The sequence below is a fragment of the Ursus arctos genome, unplaced genomic scaffold, assembly GCF_023065955.2.
Source record: "Ursus arctos isolate Adak ecotype North America unplaced genomic scaffold, UrsArc2.0 scaffold_21, whole genome shotgun sequence".
Classification (NCBI taxonomy): domain Eukaryota; kingdom Metazoa; phylum Chordata; class Mammalia; order Carnivora; family Ursidae; genus Ursus; species Ursus arctos.
The window spans coordinates 2,680,505-2,703,361 of record NW_026622886.1 but is presented as its reverse complement, the minus strand read 5'-3'; the positions used below and the strand labels follow the sequence as shown (position 1 = coordinate 2,703,361).

General features: G+C 42.3%; 1 protein-coding gene across 1 annotated transcript in view; it reads right to left on the bottom strand.

Annotated features, from left to right (window-relative positions):
- Positions 1–309: 309 nt before the first annotated feature.
- ENTHD1 (ENTH domain containing 1) overlaps positions 310–22,857 on the bottom strand; it is a 97,060-nt gene continuing 74,512 nt past the window's right edge. The window contains exons 5-6 of the mRNA XM_026479590.4: positions 11,529–11,924; positions 310–1,518 (exon numbers count right to left, since the gene is read on the bottom strand). Coding sequence (XP_026335375.2) covers positions 917–1,518; positions 11,529–11,924 — 998 coding nt within the window. The 3' untranslated portion in view covers positions 310–916. The remainder of the gene's footprint in view (positions 1,519–11,528; positions 11,925–22,857) is intronic.

The window sequence follows — 22,857 nt, the reverse complement described above, 5'->3', positions numbered from 1 at the left end:
CAGTTTTGGCTTGGGAAGGCAGCCAACATTAGAATATTTTTGAAATGTCCCATATTTCTTCAAAATAATCAGGAATTATTTTAGCTTTTAGTTGGTAATTGTCGAAACTGAGTGATGGGTACATGGAGCCCTTGCACTGTCCTTTCAAATTAATGCAGAACAGAATAAAAGCATCTCTGGTGATTCTAATGTGCAGTAGGGTTGAGAAGCACTGGTCTATGACCCCCAAACTAGATCATTTTCCCATAAATGTAAAAATTGAGACATTTCTACTTGAAAGCCTGTCTTAATGAATTAAAAAGATACATATTAGATGAAAAATATCAAATTTATTTTTCCAAATACAAGAAAAAAGTATGCATTTGAATTCACTTTGCAATATACATTAACAATAAAAACTCCTTCCTGTTCCGTGTCCTACTTGTCTCAATGTAACCCCCAACCAACAGTGGCAGCCACTAGAAGGGAAAGATTGCTGGCCCTTGGTCTGAGGAATCTGAAACTTGGCATGAGACCATAGGAAAACTCTACCCCAGGCTGTGAAGGGCTTCTTACTGCTGCTTATCCCAAAGCCCTAGACCAGCCATTTGCAGTTTAAGGTCTTCCCACAACTTCCACTAATGTTTAACATATTTTGAGGTAAAGTCCAGAGAGTGGAAGAATGAAATTCTCTTCAGTTTCAAAGGAACATTAGTTCATATCTAAACTGATAATATTATAAAAGGCGATACCTTTTCTCTTTAAAAAGTAAACCAAATGAGTTTATTGGTTTGAAAGAGATTTGTTAATGAGCCTGACAAGGAAAAATCAAACCACCACCCTATTTTTGCCATAATAATGAGAATCTATAGGAGGTTAACTTAGTCTTTGGGAAGTGGAACCACATGAGTTCTACCAAAAAAGACTATGGAGCTTATTAGATGTGATCTGAATTCCCCTCAGAAGACTGGGGAAGCTGTGAAGACTGGCTTAGTTGCAGACTATTCCCGCTCATGCTCACCAGACGGCTGTTGATGACATGAAGCTCCCGTATCACCATGCTCAGGTCTTCATGTAGTTTGACTATGGCATTTTTTACCTCCCCGAGGAGAATTTTAACAGAATTGTTTCCTTCAGGCTCTCCTGGCAGGCCTTCAGTTGTCTGAAAACTCGGACAGGACATAGAGGTGAAGTGGTCTACCTTTGCGGTGGAAAACTCTGCCCAATTACTGCCAGAAGCAGGACTTGGGTGCTTCCTGGCCGACTCAGAGTTATCCGGAACACGTTTCAGTAGATTGAGGTTGTCATTTTCCTCGTCATCAGAAGACACTAGGCCCCTAGGAGCTAAGGGGTCATGAGCCCTGGCTATCTTATCTTCATCCTTACAGGAGACAGAAGACTGTTGATGAGACAGAGTCCAGAAGGAAGGTCCAGCCAAAATCGGGTGTAAGAGATGAACAGACTTCTCTGAAGAGGCTGAATCAGGAGGTGACATGGATAAAGTGGAAAAGGAGGATGTTCCTTCAGAGGTGGTTGAGACTAAAAGGTATAAATGGGAGAGAAAGATTATGCAACATACAAACGAGAATAATAGCTAAAATAATTCTACCATGTAAAAGGCTGTGGGCACGGTCTCAACATAAACATATGACTTATAATGTTATATGTTAAATATTCATAATAAGCCTAAATAAACCCAAAGCTGGAGGTGGAGAAAATCTAAAGGCGTATCATACACCAATACCGCCATGGAAATGAAACTAACATGTAAGTATCAATACTCGCCTTGGCTCTGAACTGTGTCCGACATATTTTTACACTACACTTACCAGAGAGAACAGAAAAGTAAAGTATTACACCCTATTCTACTGGCTGGTGGCATTTTAAGTTGGCATTTAAAGTAGACGGTGTGAGAAAGCTGTAACTTAGATTCCTTCATCTTTTTTTTTTCTTCTACAGAGAATATTATGGCAAAATGAACAACCAACTACAAGTACCCAAAAGCTGTGAAACAAATCTCTTTCTCTAACTGCTCAAATACAGTTGAGACTGAACTCCAGCCCACCTGAGATCTGGAACATTTGAGTACACATATATAATTTTTTTTTCACCAAGAAACAAGTAAGATAAAAAGCATTCTAAACTTGTTTTTTGTAAAATTAAAAATTTGATAACATTTTAACTTCATTTCAGGCAGAATCATACTAACTCTCTTCTGCACTTCACTCTAAATCATTATTTCCCAACCTGAGGAATGTTCTGAGGAATGCTGTGTTCCTTACAGTGTAAAGATGTTTCGTGAAAACGGGATTGTAAAGTCAGAGAAGACTGGGCAATTGCATATTGTGCCTCTCTTTAGGAGATTAACAATGAACATTAGCACACTGAAAGTTCTGAGAAATCTACAGTAATTTATTCAAGTGGTTTCCAAACTTTCTTTGACACAGAACTGTTTCTTGTCTTGGGATGGCTTTTTACACGCATGTGTGTATGAGGTGGTATGAACTGGCAAACTCAGGTTCCAACGTCGTCGCAGCTAACTAGACTTGCTACTCTATAATAATAATAATAATAAGAAGAAAAAGCTGAAGTCATAGAACAGGGAAATTAATGCTGACCCCTTAGCACACGTGACTTATATATTATTTTATTTGCTTTCCATCTGCATGTCCCTTTAAACTAAATTGAATCTCCTGTTAAAAAAACACGGCTGGGGCAGGCGGCTTCTATTTTCTGCTTCAAAGCTCTCTGAGGCCCGTCTCCAGCTTTTAGGAAAAATTCCAATCACAAGACATTTTGGGGGTGAAATGAGTATTCTCAGCCGCCGCAGTAGCAGGACACGAAAAGGAAAACAGGAACTTCATCGGCACATGGTCGAGGCAAGAGGAGCGCACAGAAGAATCTAGGTCAGCCTTATCCTGACGCCTGTCCTTGGACTGAAAAGAGGGCATGATGGTGACAGGCGTGCTAATGATGAGAGCCTCAACGCGTGTGCATCCTGAGTTACTCCGCCGCTCGGTCTGGCTGTGCTCTGTTTGGGTCACAGCTGTCACCTGACACGTCCTGCACCATCCCCTGTGTTGGTTGTCCTGTTCTCTATATCCCATGTCTCCCTCTTTCTTGGCGTACGCCCGTTCTGGGGTAGCACGTTCTCCGGCAGTTCACTGGAAAAGGATAACACAGTTGTGGTCGTCGCATGGGCGTGATGTGATGAAGATAACCTGGTTAACTTGAACCTGGTTTCCCTTGATGCCAGTGGTTCTCAGAGTGCAATCGCCGAACACGCGGCAGCAGCACTCGGGAATTTGTTAGAAATGAGGTTCTTGGGCCCCATCCCCTTAAACGAAATCAGAAACTGGGGTGGTGCCCAGGAAACCGAGGTTCAGCAAGGCTCCGGGTGCTTCTGCTGCCGCCAAAGTCTGAGAATCACCGTGTCCTCCTCTCTGTCCACCTTTCCTTCGCGTTGTAGCTACAAGTGCTGACTAACTGGCTTATCGTTGTTTACAGTTGTGTGGCTTCGATTCACAGGCGTTTGCTCATAAAAAGCCACTCCATCTCTAATTGCCGCACACCAATTTACTTTTGTTTCCAAACACACCACAGCTGTAGCAGACACTTCAAGCTGTACTTCAGGGGCCTTTCCTGCCCGTTTTGTTACCCTGCTCCGGCTCCCGCTCGCTCCAGAACGTATGCGACTATCTCATTAACGTTCATCCTCTTCCTACAGTGTACCCACCAGAGCTGAAACGCAGCAAATACGCGGCTCTAGTTGTAAATGTAAATTTTTCTGTTAGCAGCAGGTCCTTGGTCAACTAAACACTTCTAACTGCTCACTGTAAAACCAAGGAACTTTTTATTCTTCGTCCAATTCCTCCCTCTCAGTTTTCCTGATATATAATGACTGTTGAGTTAACTATACACATGAATTAAAACAGTCTGATTTTTGTTCTGTGATGTAAAAAGTAACATTTTACATAAATGTCCATAGCAAAATTATTCACAATAGCTAAAAAGTGGAAACAACTCAAATAACCACCAACTGATGAATTTAGGATAAATAAAACGTGTTTATCTCTACAGTGGAATATTATGCAGCCAGAAGAAAGAGTGAAGTACTGATTCATGCAACAACATGGATGAACTTTGAAAACACTGTGTGAAGTGAAAGAAGCCAGACACAAAAGGCACATGTTGTATGATTCCATAACATGAAATGTCCAGAGCAGGCAAAGGGAGAAAGTAGATTACTGGTTAGGGGGAGCGCCAGGGGGAGGGAGGAATGGGAGTGACCACTAATGGATGCAGGACTTCTCTGGGGTGATGAAATGTTCTGGAATTAATGGTGATGATTGCACATCTCTGAGAATATACTAAAACCCACTAAATTGTACACTTTAATAGGGTACATTTTTTGGTACATGAATTAGATCTCAGTTTTTAAAATATAATATTTGAAAATTTACTTTAATGTTATTATTATAAATAAGCTACATGAAAGCAAAAGATTTAGGAAGAACATAGGGTTAGAGAGAAATGCTAACGAGTCTGCTCCTAATCACTAATACTAAATTGTTATTGGGACGATTGGATTATTGGATTAATGATGACTTTTCTCACTTACCTATGAACTATAAATGTGGTTTACTGAATCAAAAAAATCAAACCGGTGTGTCGTTTTGTCTGCAAGAAGGCAGGCAGGAGCTGCACAGCTGGAGGGGTTGCTGGGGCCGTGTCTGGGGGCCGCGCAGCCGGGTGCTGCCCTGACCTCCCTGCCGGGTATGATAGACCCCCTGCCACCCTCCACTCTGCTGCTGCTTCTGAACCAGCCTGACCGGGAGCTCAGGGTTAGCTGAGACAGTTTGCAGAGCTGTTTTCTACCATTTCCCCCATTTCTTTTTGGGAAATGTTCATCATTCTGGCTCTGAAGCCTTTATAGACAAAAAGTCAAAGAACGTGCGTGCACGCATGTGTGTGCGTGTGTGTGCGTGTGATGTTTGGTTTCTTTCCTTAGCGAGGATGAGCTGAAAAGCAGCTCTACCGAACAACCACTACTGAAATGCAGAGCACAAAAATGGAATCAATGAGATATAAACAAAGGATGGAGCCAGTGAGAATGCTCACCACCATCCCAGCATAAGAATGTATAGATTTTTTTTCCTCCCTCCAAATTAGAAAGTGAAGTCCAGCACAGTCTAACACACTCGCCCAAACTGTGGCTCATGAATATTATGGTCTGGCTCCTGTGCATCTACTGGCTCCTTTCTTCTTTTCAGTGTGTGTGACAAACGATCTAATGACTTAAAGGAATAGTCTGACCTCCAGATAAATAACTTTAAATTTAAACGGAGGAGGAGAAGGAATGGACTGTTCTAGGAACAGAATTATTTAGCATCAAAAGGTCAAAGGAGGTTGCTGCAGCAAATCTGTCATTCAGTGAAAGTATCAGAATGAGAATATTAACGTGTAATTGGTGGCTGCCTTGGACAGCCCCCTGACGGCTGGAATCTGCTATCCTGTGAGTGTATAAATCTTATTAAATGTACCCAGCTCATTATCTCCAAAGTGTTTATACCACCAGGCCTGGACCCTTCATAGACACAAATACTTCTTAAAACAATAAAATAGAAAAAGCAGAAAACAGATGCTATCTTTTCTAGCTTCGATCATCCAGTGTCCATGGAGACTAGTGGTACATCAATCCTACCTCATCATTTCCTGAATTCCTCAACCAGAGTCACCTTCAGCCATTCCTCTGAGTACTTCCTAGAACACGTCATCACTCAGAACTGCCCTACTCTGAAATCCTGCTTCCAAGGTTACCTTTTCTTGATTGCATCCAGCCCTCTCATTCCTTTGAATGCATCTACACTTTGGCCTCATCGAGACAGTAGATCCAATGATCCTTTTATTTTCTCTCACTCCATCAGTGCCCACCTGACTCTCCTTTCTTGTCTAGTCTAGAATCCCATTATCCATCACTTGAACCACTTTCTTGCTCCACTCCCCCCATCACTCCCTGCCACGTTCTCTGCTTTATCTGCTGCGAATTCCTAATCCAGGAGTCAGCAGACCTTTCCTGTCAAGGACCAGATTGCAAATATTTTAGGCTTTACGGGACATACAGTCTCTATTGCAACTACTCAGCTCCGCTGTTGTGGCACAAAAGCAGACAAAGTTTACATGTAAACCAGTTACTGCGGTTGTTCAATAAAACTTCATTTAGAAAACCAGGGAAGGGCCTTGTTTGGCCCCAAAGCTATGGTTTGCAAGTTTCTGTCCTAATCCCATTTCAATTCAAATATCTACCTTTTTCATTCCTACCCCCAGGCTGCTCAGCACTGTTGGAGAAAAGGATCCTGCAAATTAGGATTCCTATAAATTACCACTCCTGGCTCCTTCAACGAATCGGTGTCTTACGGCTCCTTCTTCCATTCTCTGGAGTGGCCGTTCTAAATCTTACTAGTCCTTTCACCGCACTTCCACCACTCCAAACCCCTCAGTCTGGGCAGGCGACCTCAGACAGTAAGATATGGAGGCCATGACATAACGTGTGGCGCATGAAAACTCAATACATCTTAATTATTAAAAACCACAAAACCCTTCCCTCACATCTGTTAATCCTTTCCCCTCCTTCCATAGAGGCCCTCGGGATGAGGTGAGTATTTTTTCTGTTCTGGATTCTAGCCCACTTGCCCCGGGCCATGCCCCATCTCAGGCTAGCCGCCCTCCCCTTTGCCTGCTTGAGTCTTCCGTCTCCCACCCGGTTTCCTTCCCAGCAACAGCCTCTGCCCGGCTCCCTGCCCCAGTTTCCCACCCTCCGTGACAATCCTCCACATTCCCTGACACAGTAATTTTTCTAAAACACATTTAAAAAGCCACTCACCCGGCCTAACACCTTTAGTGACTTGCATTCTCTTCAAAATAAAGAAAGTCCAAGCTTCTTAACCTGGCACACACAGCTCCTCATTATCTGTCCTGGCATAATTTTTCCAGTGTTTTCTTCTGTTACTTCTTCATGCACACTTTCCATCCCTGCTTTACTAGGTTGCTTTTGATTCACTTATTAAATATTGGGAACCTATTATGTACAAGACACTGTGTTTGGTGCTGGAGATACAATAATAAAACAGGCAGACATGGTTCCTTCCCTTAGGAAGATGCCATTCCACTTGGGGAGTGGGGGAGACATTAAACAATTCAATACATACATAATTCTGTTGAATTAGAATATGGGCTAGAAGGATAATTATAGGTACTAAGACAACATATAGTGGGAGGGGGATCCGAAATAATCAAGGGGCTCATGAAATATTGCAGAAGTGCTGTTTGAGCTGACCCCTGAAGGAGGAGTAGGAGTGAACTGGGGGAGGGGGGATCAGAAGTGTTCTGGTCCAAGGGAACAACAGTACAAAGGTGATGAAGCAATTTGGTTTACTTGACAAACAGAAAGAACACCAGGCTGCTGGGCGAGGCAGGAGCTAGACCGCACAGGGTGCGGAAGGCTATTTGATCTCTAGGAACACAGAGAGAAGTCTGGGGTTTCAGTGGGGAATATGAGCCCTCATGTCATCTGGCTGCCCTGTGGAGAATGAACTGGAGCTCCCTAGAATCCCTTTGTTCAGTCACAACTGTGCATTATTCCTCAGGCTGGAATGCCCTTTCTGGAAGCAGAGGAGTTTCCTCGTTCCTGAGAATAAGCAGGGAACTCCTGGGTACTAATGGGAAATAACCAGAATGGATCTGGAGGGTTAGGAGGGGGCTGAGGGCTTAGAGCTTGAAAAGTGGAACTAAAAATACAGACACTGGAGTAACAGCAAACTTTTCTATGGCATTTGCCTGCTACCAGATCCTGCCCGGATCTATTTCATGTTTGTGAATTCATGCACCCCCTCCAGCAGCTGTGTGTGGCAGTGCCAGCCCTGTCCCATTCTGTAGATGAAGACACTGACGCATACGGGTCGCGCGGCCAGTGGCTGGGCTGAGACCATGAGCCCTGGCGGTGCGGCCCCAGAGACTGAGCCCCTAACAGCTCTGCAATTCAGCCATTCTCTGTGCTATGTTGGAACCTATACTCCATCTCCATCTTTTAGAACCCAAACACAGTACGAAAATTTTGCCTTAAACAATCACATGCATTTAAAAAAATCAGAATAAAAATAAAGTTTATATTTACCCACATATTTATAATTTCCAGTGCTCACTTTTTCCCCCCACCTAAAGCACTGGGGTCTTCCCCTCTATGTATAGTTCGTCAGTCAAGGATTCAGGCAGAGTTTATATACGGAATGTGGGGTGAGGTTCACCCCTCCCAAGTTTCCCTCCCTGTTGGGATTTCCGGCAGAACTGCCCAGCTCCTCTGCCAGGACCGAGGCTCTCTTTTGATACCTCATTTGACTGAAGTGTGCCCTCCAGGTCTTCATGTGGGCTACTGTACTTTTCAGCTCTGGAACTTTCATTTCATGCTAGTATTCTGATGAAATTCTCCATCTTTCCCTCTGTGCTCTTTTTTTTTAAAAGATTTTATTTATTTGACAGAGATAGAGATAGCCAGCGAGAGAGGGAACACAAGCAGGGGGAGTGGGAGAGGAAGAAGCAGGCTCATAGCAGAGGAGCCTGATGTGGGGCTCGATCCCATAATGCCGGGATCACGCCCTGAGCCAAAGGCAGACGCTTTAACCGCTGTGCCACCCAGGCGCCCCTCCCTCTGTGCTCTTGATCCTATTAATCACAGTTATTTTAAAGTACCTATCTTATAACATCAGTATCTAGCTTATCTGTGGGTCTGTTTCTGCTGTCTGTTTTTCCCCTGAATTTTAAATGCCAAAAATTTTGCATGAAAAACGATAGGAGCTCTTAAGAAAGGATTGCGTTGTCTTCCAGAAGATAGACGGGATATGAAGCAATGACTTTGCTCTCACTGGAGTTGGGTTTCAGCATTCGTGGGGGCTGTTCTGGTTCTGGTTTACCCTTCCCCCTAGACGGTAGTCCTGGTGCTCTGGGTGGGGCCTGTGGGAGGTGCCCGCTGAGAGCCCGGAGCACTCACCAGAGCCGCTACAACCTGGCAGATCCCGAACTCCAACCTCTGTCTCCTAGCCCCATGATCGGAATCTCTGCTTAGCGTGTTGGCCCCTTAGAGGCTGCTTCTCACTGAGTGTCTTGGCACCACACCCAGAATGTGGGCAGCTTTAGCAGGAGGCAGATGTTCCAGTAGGAAATTACACAAAGACTTTTGGGCCTTCTCCTCTGTGACTTCTTCTCCTCTGGAATATTGACCCCTGGAGTGCCTGCCACCTGGGAAGCCCCAAACTCCAGTCCTATCACCCAGGCTCAGTGAGATCGTGGAGAGTCCAAGCCTCTGACTTTCCCTCAGTTTCTATCATCCTGCTCTGCTAAGAGGCAAACGATCCACGTTTAGTTGGGACCCACTAAAAGTAAACTAGTTTCCTACTTTATTCATATCACTCTGATACCAAATGTGTGGGTTTTACACACAAGGATTTCTCTCATTCTCTGTATGTGACACCAACTGGGTATCCTATAATATAACTCCATTCTGACACTACCCAGAGTTAGTGCAGACCTCAGAGATTAAGGGCTCAATCCCTTAATCTCAAGACTCAGGTTTCAAGATTGCCATCCACTTTAGATGCCAATCAAATTAGGCCTCCCGTATTTCTGACTTGCCGGCTATAAATTGAGGGATCCTATGATCCCCTCCGTGGTTTTGATGATTCACTACAATGGCTCATGGAACTTAGGAAAGTGCCTTACTTACTATTACTGGTTTATCATAAAGAATACAACCAGAACAGCCACATGGAAAGGATGCACAGGGCAAGGTATGGGGAAGGGGCCCAGAGCTTCCAAGCCTTCTCTGGGCATGCCACCCTCCCAGAAACTTCATGTGCTCACCAACCTGGAAGCTCTCTAAACCCCACTGTCTAGGGCTTTTCATGAAGGTTCCATCATAGAGACATGACTGATCAAATCATTGACCATGGGCGATTAACTCAATATCCTGAGAGGTCAAGGGGTGGGGCTGAAAGTTCCAAACCTCTAACCACCCGACTGGTTACTCTGGCAACCAGCCCCAACCTCCAAGGGTCACCTCGGGAAAACACAGGTATGGAAGAAAGGGGCTTATTACAAATAACAAAAACAGAACTCTTCTCACCCCTATCATGCAGGAAATTCCAAGCGTTTTAGGAGCTCTGTGCCAAGAGCCAGGGATGAAGACCAAATATATATTTCTTGTTATATCACAACATTCCAGTCCTTTTCCAAAGGATCTTGACCCATTCTGTGTTTTCTACCTTGGTTGTTTTACAAGACTTCCAGCTTTCACTAGTATTTGTGGTGGGAGGCTTAGAGTAATACTACCTGCTTCATTATGAAGAGAAGCAAGTCTCCCTTGCTAACGGGCTTTAGAGGGGCTTCCAGCTAATTTTTATATCTAAGTGTACTTGGTATACAGGCAGCGGCCAAAAACTCTGTTCAATAATCTTTTGGGGGGTATTTGTGAAAGAAATGAAGTCAAAGGAACAACTTCCCAGGGGACAGCCATTCACCGAAACTGTCACAGTCACCGTGACCAGTCCTGTGTGGTTTCCGCAGTGGCAGTCTCTGCAGAACAGTTAATTTGGTGACTAATCTAAGAATCGGTTTATTTTTAGGCTATTTTGTCCCCCCAAGTTCTGGGAAGGGCAGGAAGGAGAATCTGCTATCATTCACTGACCTTACTAACACCAAGGTAAATCTCTTTAGCCTCAACACGTTGGCTTCCATTGTTTGTACATATACGGCACTTTGGACCTGAGTTTGAGGCAGTTTAAAATATTTATATGAAACACTTTATGTTTATATGAGTTAGTCGGCATTATTATACATAAAAACCAATAACTACAAAATGCATGAGCAAACAAATTATTCTTTTACTAATTGACTTTAAAGAAGAAAGCATAATTATACAATGGATTTGGTAACTGACAGCCAACCACCTGGATTCCCAATTGGCTTTATCCTTTACCACCCAGGCTCAAGAATATTGCAACCCCTTGGATGTTTTATAGGACAGAAAAAGGCAGAGATTCTCCACCACTGTTTTGCAGTCAGTACACAACCCTTTAAAAAAAGGCCGCACGAGCACGCGCGTGCACACACACACACACACATTGTGTGTATACACAACAATACGAATAACTAATTCTTTTTAATATAGTTTCTTAATAAGTAACCTAAATGCCTAACAGGAAGCTCTTATTTAATGCTAGTTCTTTCTAATTTGTTCAGCATTCCAATTGCTCAGAACCTGTGCTTCAACCAAGCACCTGGAGCCCCCAGTGACGAACCGCCTCTCAGGTCTTCAATAAAAGGGATCCCTTCCCAACTGAGAAGTCCCTCTCTCTGGTGTGTACCTTTTAATACCACTGGATGGAAAGTGAAAGTAGGGAACCAAAAACAGAGGCAGAAAGCACAGAAAAGTAACAGAAGAATGCGCCAGAAGAGGGGTGTGTGTGTGTGTGTGTGTGTGTGTGTGTGTGTGGACTCACCCCACGTGGTCACAGGCTTGAGGTTTTCCTCATCCATCGGAACAATGCTGGATGGTGCTGGCTTCTGAAAGTTCTTATTGCTCACAATCTCCTTCACTGGGTTAAATGTTTTAAATGAGGGAGAGACATAGAGCGTCTCTACAGAGGCCTGGTTATAGAAAGTAGACTCTGACTTTGACATCCTTAAATTAGGGCTGATAAACTCTTCTTTATCCGATGACCAAAATGATGGTAAAGCTGTCAACGTTTCAAAACTTTTTGCAGCTGACTGCTTTTCTAAAGGCATTTGCAAAGCGTGTTCGGTTACAGTGTTTGTAATGGTACTGTCTGATTTCTTGTCCAAACTCACATTTGTCTGCAGAGATGGGCTCTTTTCTGAGGGAGCAGGGACGGCATCTGTAAGATAACAAATAAAAACTATGATCAAAAAATACAACTGAAAATATTCTATTCCAAGTCCTTTGCAATTTTATTTATTTTCTATTTTTATTTTTTTAAAGTAAACCCTACACCCCGCGTGGGGCTCGAACTCATGACCCTGAGACCAAGAGCTGCATGCTCCACGGACTGAGACAGCCAGGCGCCCCCAAATCCGTTACAATTTTAATAAATCCGATTTTTTAATGCCATAACAGGATTCTCTATTTAGTTGTTTCTCCTTTGTTACTATGTTTCTCTTCTGCCTATATAAAGTATACCCCGGCTATTACTGATGCATTAGTCATTTGGTGGCTGTTTCTCTCTCTCTCTGCACTGAAGCACAAGGCAAGGAAAGCTTCAAATAACTTGTCTTTAAATATTTCTCTCTTCACCCACTTATCTGTCTCTGAAACCACTGTATTTTTAGTACCTTCAAACATTCATCTTTTAAAGATAAACTAGAGAAAATATGCCACATCATATTGGTCTATCCCTATAGAACCCCCAGCTACAAAAGAAGTCTTTTCCCCCTATATATAAAAAAAAGTCTTCTTGTCCCAGTGTCTATGCAAAGCCCATGAAAGAAAACCCTACTTTAGGTAGCAGCCTAATTTTAATAAACCCTTTGTCTGTGTAGGAGAACAATCTTTCAGAGCCGCTGTGAGGATTACCAAAACGTAAGTTCCATCAGGTCGGAATCTTTGTCCATTTCATTCATCACTATCACCACAGTGTACCCAGACTATAACAAAGTACCTGGAATGTAACAGACAAGTAATATCTATTACAAATAGAAGGAATTGAAGGGAACAGATATTTAAGGTGGGTCTGATATATGAAGATCTATTGAATCTATAAATTATGAGCCTGGTCCAAATTTCTAGATGTGAATTGCTATCAACACTCAGTGCTAGGGCTTGCCCTCAAGTTGTTTTACCTGAAGTTGGATATGGAAGGAAAGAGAATTATTTTAAGAGATAGAGTTGATGAAATGAGAGGCATAACGAGATGAGAGTGGGCAAAAGGAAGATGAAACCATTTGAGCTCCTAGAAGAGAAGAGGATACAGGAACTGTGTAATCTGCTATCAAGGGCTGACATAGCACAATGTACATCATAACCTAGTTACAACGCACGCTTATATGCTGTCACCGTCACTGTCAGCCTCGGAGTTAGTAAAGAAAAACAAATTTCCTGTGACTCTAAAAACCTTCCTTCCCCTTTTCATCCACCGTTGGAGGCCACGCTGGGCAAAAGGGCTGCTGGGAAGCCACAGCATTGGACCTCACTGTCTCTGTCAGGAATCCCACTTCTTCCCAACCCTCTCAGCTGCGAGCTTTCTCATCTTTTCAGACTCAATTCAAGTTTCACGTTCTCCTGCCCAGATCCTTTCCTTTTCTTTCCTTGCCCTATCCTGTTCTTGTTTTTCTTAACCACACCCTGTTTGGAGCCCTGTGGGTCATCATTACACTTCATCTCGTTTCTCACCAGTCTGGCCCCTACCTGAGAACAACCCTGAGGAGACCTTAGTGGGGGTCCTGTCTGTGCCCCTTAACAGCGCGGCCCCTAGGATGTGCTCAGTAAATGCTTGTTGAGGAAAAGGACAAATCAAAGCACAAGGATAAAGAAAAAATAAAAATAAAAAATAATCTTCCTTTTGCCCACTCTTACCTCGTTATGCCCTCATTTCATCAACTCTGTCTCTTAAAATAATTCTCTTTCCTTCCCTAGGCCCCTAGGATGTGTTCAGTAAATGTTTGTTGAGGAAAAGGACAACTTGAAGCACAAGGATAAAAAGAAGTAATGCCTTTGTTTTTTAAAAAGCAAATATAGTTTACTAAATAATAATTAAGAGAAACAGCAAATCAGTAGATGAAAATAACTTCTAAAATATTTCTAATTTGCATATGACCGAGTTATATCTAGTTGGTAAAAGGTTCTGTTAAAAACACTAATTTACTCCTGGTAGAATAAGCTAGATTTACGGTATTCCCAAGTACATGTGTACATCACCATATTTACATAAAAGCATTCCTTAGAAGTGAATTGTAGTCAAAGATTTCTCCATTGATTTCCATTTTACATCTGAGAAAAATGGGGGAAAAGCATTTTTCTTTAGTAACAGAATCATCTTAAAATTTAGCAATATATAAAGTAAAATAATTCAGAATGACAATGACTTTCTGATGGAAATATTCATAATAAGACTCAATCTAAATCTCAAAACTGGGATGTATAAACTCATCTGTATAGCCATCATTTTACTTTATTATTTATTTTTTTAAGTAATCACTACACCCAACGTGGGGCTCCAGCTCATGACCCCGAGGTCAAGAGTTGCATGCTCTATCAACTGAGCCAATCATGTGCCCCTGGTCATCATGTTAATGTTAGTACAAAAGCTTAAAACTACAAAAGAAGACATTATCTTAAAATTCAATGAGACAGGGGCGCCTGGGTGGCTCAGTAGGTTAAGCTCATGATCTCAGGGTTGTGAGATGGAGCCCTGCGTCGGGTTGGGCATGGAGTCTGCTTGGGATTCTCTCTTTCCCTCCCCCCAACCCCCCACCGGCTGCTCATGCTCAGTTCTCTCTCTCTCTCAAAAAAAAAAAAAAAATTCAATGAAACAAACCAGACTCACGTCTATCTACCCTCTTTCCCAATTGTCCAGGAGGAACAGAACACAGTCTTCTGATTGCTTAGGCTTTCTGTTCGTTTGTTTGTTTGTTTTAAAGATTTTATTTATTTGTCAGAGAGGGGGAAAGCACAAGCAGGGGAGCAGCAGGCAGAGCAGGCGGAGGCAGAAGCAGGCTCCCTGCTGAACAGAGAGCCCGATGTGGGGCTCAATCCCAGGACTCTGGGATCATGACCTAAGCCAAAGGCAGATGCTTAACCAACGGAGCCCCTCAGGTGTCCCTAGACTTTGTTTTTTAGATTGGAAACTTTTATTTTTTTTTTAAGATTTTATTTATTTGAGACAGAGAGAAAATGAGCTGGGGAGAGAGGCAGAGGAAGAGGGAGAAGTGGACTCTTTGATGAGCAGGAAGCCTGATGTGGGGCTTGATCCCAGGACCCTGAGATCACGACCTGAGCTGAAGGCAGATGCTTAACCGACTGAGCCACCCAGGCGCCCCTAAACTGTAATCTTTTTAATGAATAAAACACTATGATCTGAAAGAGGAAAGTATGACAACTCAAAAATAATGATTTTAAATGCAGAGTAGACGACAGAGGAAAATGTTTACTAAACTAGAAGGTGGAAGAGGCCTGAAGAGTCTAGAGAGTGAGCTGTGCTGGGGGCCCCCGCCACCTCCCTGCTCCACCCCTCCTGTGTGACACACCAAACGAACCCTCTGCAGTCCAACCACTACTCTATTTGTAGTTAATATTCACAAATACTTCAAAAACTCCCTCTTGTTTCAGGGACAAAGTCTAAATTCCTTGGGTTTTAAAGGCCCTCCATTGTTGATTCTTTTTTTTAAATTCATTTTTCCTTTTCTTTTCTTTTTGATTACTGTCACTCTAGAAAACTAATATACCTGCTAAGGCCTTTACTGAGCTAAGAAACTCTGAGCCACTTGCATCTGGCCCTCCATGGTCTGGAGGTATCAAGTGTGGGGTGTCAGCCATACTGCAGAGTCAGGCTAGCGCTAAATGCAAAGTGGGAGGTGGGAGAGTTAAGATCTTGCAAATGCTCTCCCAGCAAATCCTTCCAGTTTCTGGAGAGCACGACCCTGAGTAACAGCTTTAATTCTTCATCAAAGGACCCTGAACACCTTTCAACTTGATTTCCACTTATTTACGCATTATCTAGAAACCTCTACTGCCTTTCAACTTTTAAGAACTTCACTTTTTTATTGTTTCTTCTTTTTTTTAAATCGAGCTACAATGGACAGATAACACTGTGTTAGTTTCAGGGGTACCCATACGGATGGGATATGTGCCTATACCGTAAGACGATCACCACAGTAAGTCTCACTAACATCCACCACAGTCACATATTTTTTTTCTTTTGATGAAAACTTTTAAGATCTACTCTCTTAGCTGCTTTCAAATACACAAGACAGCGTGGTTAACCTCAGTCACCATGTCGTACGTTCCACCCCCAGGACTCATTTTATAACTGCAAGTTTGTACCTTTTGATCACCTTCACCCATTTCTTCTTTTCCCATTATTGTTACTCTATTGCTTCTTTTCTTTTCTTTTTTTTTTTTTTTAAGATTTTATTTATCTATTTGACAGAGATAGAGACAGCCAGCGAGAGAGGGAACACAAGCAGGGGGAGTGGGAGAGAAAGAAGCAGGCTCCTAGCGGAGGAGCCTGATGTGGGGCTCGATCCCAGAACGCCAGGATCACGCCCTGAGCTGAAGGCAGACGCTCAACCGCTGTGCCACCCAGGCGCCCTCTATTGCTTATTTTCTATTGCTACTCGACAGGAAACTAACTTCTGGTCAGGTCATCTCTTCCTCACTCACATATCCCACGTTCATTAGGGTCCCGTTAGCTTCATTCTCCATGGTTCTTTATCTTTACTACCATCCATTTCTCACCCTGCACTCCAACACTGGAATACCCTCCCCTTCTCTGTCTATTTCAACCCTACCAACTTCTCAGGGCCCATCTCAACCATTTCTGGAAACTATTTCCAATCATGTCTACCTAATCCTTCCCTTCTCTGCACAGTAAATATTAGTTTCTGTAAATCAATTTTTCGGTAAATTCATTTTTTTCACTAATTATGTGCTCTGTAGAGCCTGTAACACAACATACTAAGTTCCCCCCTCTGACTTTAGAGCCTCCACCATGCTTTTGCATGTAGGAGGTATGCAAGTATTTGTTTAATAATTTGTAAATTATCTAATATAACATACGTTATATGTTGATTTTGTGTATAATAATATACACTGTATGTGAAGGCTAAAAGGAAGAATGATCAATCAAGGAACACTTGCTGAGCACCTACTGTTTGCACTGGACTGTATTAAACTCTGGAGCCATACATAAGTGCAAGTCATAGTTTCTACTGTTGTCGAACATAAGATCAAGTGTGGATTTTATATAGGTCGATAGGTAGAATATATATACATACTTGCATATACATATGTATATACATACAAGTATATGTATGATAAACACACAGAAATAACTATAATACAAGTTACCAGTTCAATTTCATAATGTCTAAGAGATTGTAGCTTCTCAATCCGTGAGTGAACATAAAGAATACATTTGTATAATACAGTAAATCGAACATGTTTCAGATTGGGTTCCTCGGGAAGCAGACTCTGAGGAAGAGACTTGGCTGCAGAGAGCTGATCTGGCCAGCCATCCCAAGAGCATGTGTGAAGGAGTGGGAAAAGTAAAACAAAAAAGGGATAAAGTCAATAGAGTGTGTTAATGGCCCGATGACCACTGTGGCCAAATGAGGTCCGATCCTGCTGGGCGCTGCAGAGCTGTCCTTTCAGGAACGGGAAGGAGTCTCTTGCCTTCACTGGTTCAGTGTTGCCCCCATGAGTAATCATCTGTGGCACTTCTAGGCTGTCCTGCGCTTAGGCTGAGCAAGTCTCCAGGCTCCAGAGGAAACTCTGGTAGAGAACTTGGGAGACGCAGGCACTCTCGGGGTGTATGGGAACCAGTCACTGGGACTGCAGGGGTCCGCAGAGGCAGGCAGAGAATATGGGGTGGGGCATTCACAGCGTTGCTGCAAGACAGCTTTCCTTTCCCAAAACCCTCTGGAGTGACACGAATGGGACAAAGAGGTATAAATCTAGAAACGCAAATAGAACGGGAGAGAAGAGAGGACAACAGAAGATGAGAGATGTCGGCAAACTGTTAGAAAAACAACAGCTGATGGAGTAAGGAAGCACACCCCCAGACACCTGGTGAGGGGAAGCCAACGTGAAAAAAATCAATTCCTACCACAGAACTCCAGAAGGCTTCAGGAAGGGGAGGGTGAGGCACCTTGGAAGGCTGGGGATTTCTGCCTCGTTATTTTGGGGAGAGGATCTGCATTCGGACAAACAGTGAGAGATGTGTTTGTTGCCCGGATGCTGAGTAGCCAGTGGATGGGCTGGGCCGGTTACGAAGCTATTGTCTCCTGGCTTTGTGACACTGGGGACAGGACACGACAGACCACACCTCTGCTTTGCTGCCTCATTTTGTAACACATTCTTCCTAAAACTGTCTGATCCTACTACGCTTAATTTCTTTCAGTTCTTCGAATTTACCATGTTTCCTCTTTGTACCAAGCTTTCACCCTTGCTGTTTAAGTGCCTGAATGCCCTTCTCCCTCTTTATGTCTGACTTCCAGTTTCCACGCTGATGTCCATTGGATAGACACACATTTGCATATCTCTGTTTTTGCTCACGCTGCTCCCTCAGTCTAGAATATCCTTCATCCCTACCCTTCTCCTCTATCAAAAATGGTTTCATTTGTCTAAACTCAATTGAAATACTACCTCTTTTGTGAAAACTTTATCCTCCAAGCTAAAATGAATCTTTTCTTTGTTTTTGCATAATACAATGTGGATATTCATATTTTCCACTTACATCATTATTTCAAATATTAGTCACTCATTTGACAAATACTTATTAAGTACAAGGACGTGACAGGCACTATTCTAAGCTCTGTAAGAGCAGCAAACAAATTTGTTGTCTATCATTCATTATAATCTCTTGTTTACGGATGTGTTACCTCCAGTAGAAGGCAGACTCCTTCAGGGCACACATCTTACCCAACCTGCTCAACCCATAAGTGACCAGCAGAATATGTGACAGTCATTTGATAAATGTTTGGTCAACAAATCATTATATGGATGGTCTAGTCATTAAAATAAACTCAACTGTCGAGGAAAAAGTCATGGGGGACATCCTAATTCAGTCCCTTTGCGATATACATGAGAACTCGAGACTTCCAGGATCGGGGGGGCAGGGTAGAAGCTCAGATTCTTGAATTCTAAATCAATGCTGTTTTTATTAGGGGCATAGAAGAAGAAATAAAAAATGTGGTAGAACCAGCTGTACTGAGTACTTCTTCACTGACAATTCTTCTAATGGTTCCTAACTGTGAAGTGACTGAAGTTCACCTTGGGGTCACTCCTGTTGTCCCTGGTGCCACTTTTACAGATACAGGACCATGTGGAGGAGGACTGAGTTAAGTACACAATTGGCCCATGTATCTGTGCCTATTTGCCTCCTCCCAGGAAGGGCTTTGGGGTAGATGTTTTCTTGGATCCATATAAAGAATGCATAGAATTTATGGAACATTTTCTGAAGCCCATGGGAACTCCTGAGGATTTGCTGGAAAACAGCAATTAATATTATTTCTATATGGTTGAACGCAAAGCACATAAATGTATACTGGGTAAACACTAAAGCAATTGTTTCATGAGGGCTTCCCAACTTTCTCTGGGAGAGAATTTCTCTGAATTCCACTAAAAAGCAGAGAGGACTACAGAGTGAATTAATTTGGTTGGCTTGCTTTATCTGGTTTCTCATTTTCTTTCAATTTAAACCTGAATGTCAAAGAGCTTTGTTCTCAAGTATCTATCTGGCAGACTCCTGGATGAGAAGCTCAGTATTAAATTATGAGACTGTACCCAGTTTTCTTTATTGTACAGTGCTTTACACCTGCCAATATACTTGATTAATGCAAAACAGGACCTTGAAACATCGGTCATTGTAAAGCTGGTTTGATTACTCTTGATAGCTACCTTTAGGAAGAAGCTTATTCCCTGTGTAAGACATCAGACTGTAAATTTAAATACAGACTAAAATGCCTGAAGTAAGGGGGAGAAAAAAACCCAAACAACACCTCTCCATGCTTTGAGCCTAAGGACAAAAGAGAAGAGCTATGCTGTTGAAGGTACTGAAAATGTTTTTGCTCCTTTGGAGACGATGATGAAATAATTTTTGAAAGGGAACATCAGATTTAATTCTGAGTTAAGAGACTTTGCCTACAGATAGGAACATTCTATACTGGTAACTCTTTTTCATTTTTCAGTAATTCCACTGCCTTATTTCAGGTACTATAATCATCGCATATTATTTTATATTCTATTACATGGTGAATCTAATAATGGGTGTTAATTCCAGCAGAGCTATCGCTGTGATCAATTCTCCTGTTGGTCTGATACATTGTAACCAATTACAGCTACAAAGCACAGAGCTGGCAAGCCTGACAAAAGAGGGGTGCCAAAATATGTCTTTCTGTAGTTTAAAAATGTGTAACCCAAGTAGCTTCTATTTTGCAATTATGTTAATCAAAGGAAATTGGATCTGACGATAAGAAGTCCATTTTGCTAAGATGCCACAGTTATAAATTATTAATATCGAGGGATGATTTGAATTGCTCATTAATATATTGGTTTAAAGTAGATAGAAAGCTAATTTAAAATGGATACTGAAGGTGAAACTTGAAAAACATGTTTGATGTGACATTCTTAATATATTTTCTTACAGTATATGCATAAAACCCCAAATAATCATGTTGGAACAGCTATAATCGCCCTCTGATCTGTGTTAAGTATGTGTGTGTACCTAGCTGTAGGTTTTGAAAATTTCACGTCATCATATATCATTACATTTAACTGCAGAATATATTGCACCCAAGTTTTAAAAAAGGAAAATATTTTGGAAAATGTGGCTATGAAATATGGCAAGTATATTTATCACTTCTTTCAATATAAATTTGAGATGATCGTTTAACTTCTCATAAGAAAATAGAGATATGCACACGTTTAAAGGTGCTTAAAAAATCTCTTCAAGTAGGGCAGTTGAAGACTTTCAGGCCATGAAAATGGATCACAGTGAATGGATTATAAAATAGGTACCGGATACTCATTATTAAATTTTATATCCTAGTTATGGCTCCATCAACAATAAAAATTGTAATTTCCCTTAAGAGATTATCACTATAAAAACTGAAGCTGAGCATGTCTTTGGGAAGGTAGTGACCATTACCTATCACCATGTTTCCTGTTGTGTAGGCTGGGGTTGAAACGGAAACTGATCTCTGGCACATGAAGGTCTCCTGCTTTACAGAGCGTCCTCCAGGCTGAAGGAGACGAGCAGGTGGCTGATGGCACGAACGTCTGTGACCATCAGACCAAACCTTAGCATACCAATAAAAGCCTACCTGGCACCCTAGGAGAATAAGAAATTAAGATAAATTGGTCAGAGGTTCAATTCTGACATGAATTAAACACAGGAAAAGCTTGAAGTGGTACCTGGCACACGGTAAACGCGACATAGGTCCTGGGTATTGTCATTATAGAGCAGTCTGAAGGAGGGGATGGAACTCCCGAGGCGTTCCCGCGATGGCTGTGACTGGAAGCAGACGGACACTGGCCCGCACCAGGTACTCTCCCTTCCCCCTGGAAACTCCTGGATACACAGATGGCAAGTGTGATGCGCGGTCCGCTGTGCCCACTGTTCTTAGTAGGCAGTATTTGAGACCAAGAGAACTGATGTTCTATGGAAAGGTGACGCTGAGATGAAGACCTATCATTCTCAAACATTTTCCTTATTAGATGTACAGACCAGTGATTAACCTGGACTTCAATATGGCATAAAAGTCATGTCTGAGTCTGCAACACTGCAACAAACCTGAGAATATCATTTAAATTGTGAATTCAGATGAAGTATTACTTCTCATGAATTATGAATGCTCTATTTACAGCAATAAGCCAAGGAAAAAACTTCACCTATTACAACTCCCTATGTTGTACAATATACGTCCCTGTGGAAAACACCTTCCTGCATACCTAAGAGGACATATACCATTTCTCTTTCCCAAGCACAGTCCATGTACGGTCCTCGTTCTTAGAGCCCTTTGCTTATATTTTTATAATATGGCTTACGGCACTGTACTGTAATTTACCTAATAATGTTTCATTTGCTCTCTTTATTCCAGCACCTTCCACATATTTTCATTCACTATCATTTATGCAACAAATATATCGAGGATGGACCATGTACTATGCACTGTGCCTGAAAGTGCAAAAGCCACCAGAATTATACCAGCAAGATCTTCCAACATGGTAATTCATTTCAGTTACAAAACACAGAGGATAAAATAGCCATCAATATACTTAATATGTTTAAAGAAATACAAGCTTGAAAATATGAGTGAGGAATAAGAGATTATAAAAACAAAACCAAGTAGAAAATCCAAGTAGAACTTCTCAAAATGAAAAATAAATAACTGAAATTAAAAATATAATTGGTGACTTACACGGCAGATTAACTCCAGTTAAGAAGAAAACTGGGAACTGGAAGACAGGTACAAAGAAATATTTAAAAATATAGTACAGAGATCACAGAGATCAAAGTGAAAGAAAATCCAGGCATTGAGTTGAGACAATATGGCGGATGGAGTGTTTTCACACTAACGCCATGTCTAGTCAGAGTGCAACATTCCTTCCGGTCTCTAGTGACCCACCCCAACACATGTCAGCCATTCCGAATCACTAGAAAGAGTCCCCACACACCTGGTACCATCATACCTCTGGGCTTTTGTGCTGGCTGCTCTCCCTCCCCGGCCTGCTTTTACTTCTCTTTCCCTTCTCTCATCTGGAGGTTGACTTTGACCTACTTAGGGGACAAAGCTCCCTCCTCTGAGCTCAGCTCTATTCAGTGTCAGAGCAGAGACAGGGGAGTGAGAGACAAGTGTCTATCTCTTCCTCATCTGGCCACTGTCCGGTCAAATATCTCTTGGTTGCTACTACTGCTTTGGCTAATATGGCCATCCACAGGCTCTCCACAGCAGGCACCCAAACACTGGCTCTCCTGTGGAATGAATATGAGAGTTCTTCAGTGCACCCTGTGGAGCACCTAACCACAGCACCAATCCCTAATATGGGGCTTCCAGGTCTGGTCCAACCATTTCCCTGCTGTACCCTCCCCACAG